Genomic DNA, 443 nt, shown 5'->3' with positions numbered 1-443 from the left:
TTTTCTGTTCACCTATCACATAGTCCACACGGATGCATATATGTCTAGAATTCTCCTCAGAGGGATACAAACTGATCTCCCCCTCAACTTTAGTGTCCTGCATCACATCCACAGCATCATCCAGATACAGCACAGCCTGTTTCCAGTGCGTCTCTGGTTTGAAGGGAGATGTGGAGAGCACCAGGGCCTTCTCCTCAGCGGGGAAAGTCACCGTGAACCACACGCAAAAGGCGTGGATGGAGGACGAGCCGAAGCACCGGCAGCTGAACACGCCCCTCACATCTCTGAGCTGCTCCAGCGTGACCGTGTTCAAATCCAGCTCGGCAAACTTGCACGGGTGGGAGAGCACATCCTCCACCGTCACCGGATTCACAGTGATGTCTTTGTTCATGATGCACTTCCTGGCAAAGTCGGTCATGCAGGACATGTCCACGCCGTACTGT

The 443-nt window shown here is 53.5% G+C and overlaps 1 protein-coding gene across 1 annotated transcript; it reads right to left on the bottom strand.

The window, feature by feature from the left end:
- Positions 1 to 4: 4 nt before the first annotated feature.
- On the bottom strand, positions 5 to 439 carry LOC107734819 (protein arginine N-methyltransferase 6-like; the record flags this gene model as incomplete). Its single annotated transcript, XM_016546729.1, has 1 exon — positions 5 to 439. A coding segment is annotated over one exon (435 nt), but the record flags the coding sequence as incomplete, so codon positions are not given.
- Between the last annotated feature and the right edge of the window lie 4 nt (positions 440 to 443).

This window comes from Sinocyclocheilus rhinocerous, unplaced genomic scaffold (genome assembly GCF_001515625.1).
Source record: "Sinocyclocheilus rhinocerous isolate Xijiao unplaced genomic scaffold, SAMN03320098_v1.1 C35331232, whole genome shotgun sequence".
Classification (NCBI taxonomy): Eukaryota; Metazoa; Chordata; class Actinopteri; order Cypriniformes; family Cyprinidae; genus Sinocyclocheilus; species Sinocyclocheilus rhinocerous.
This window is presented reverse-complemented; position numbering and strand designations above follow the sequence as displayed.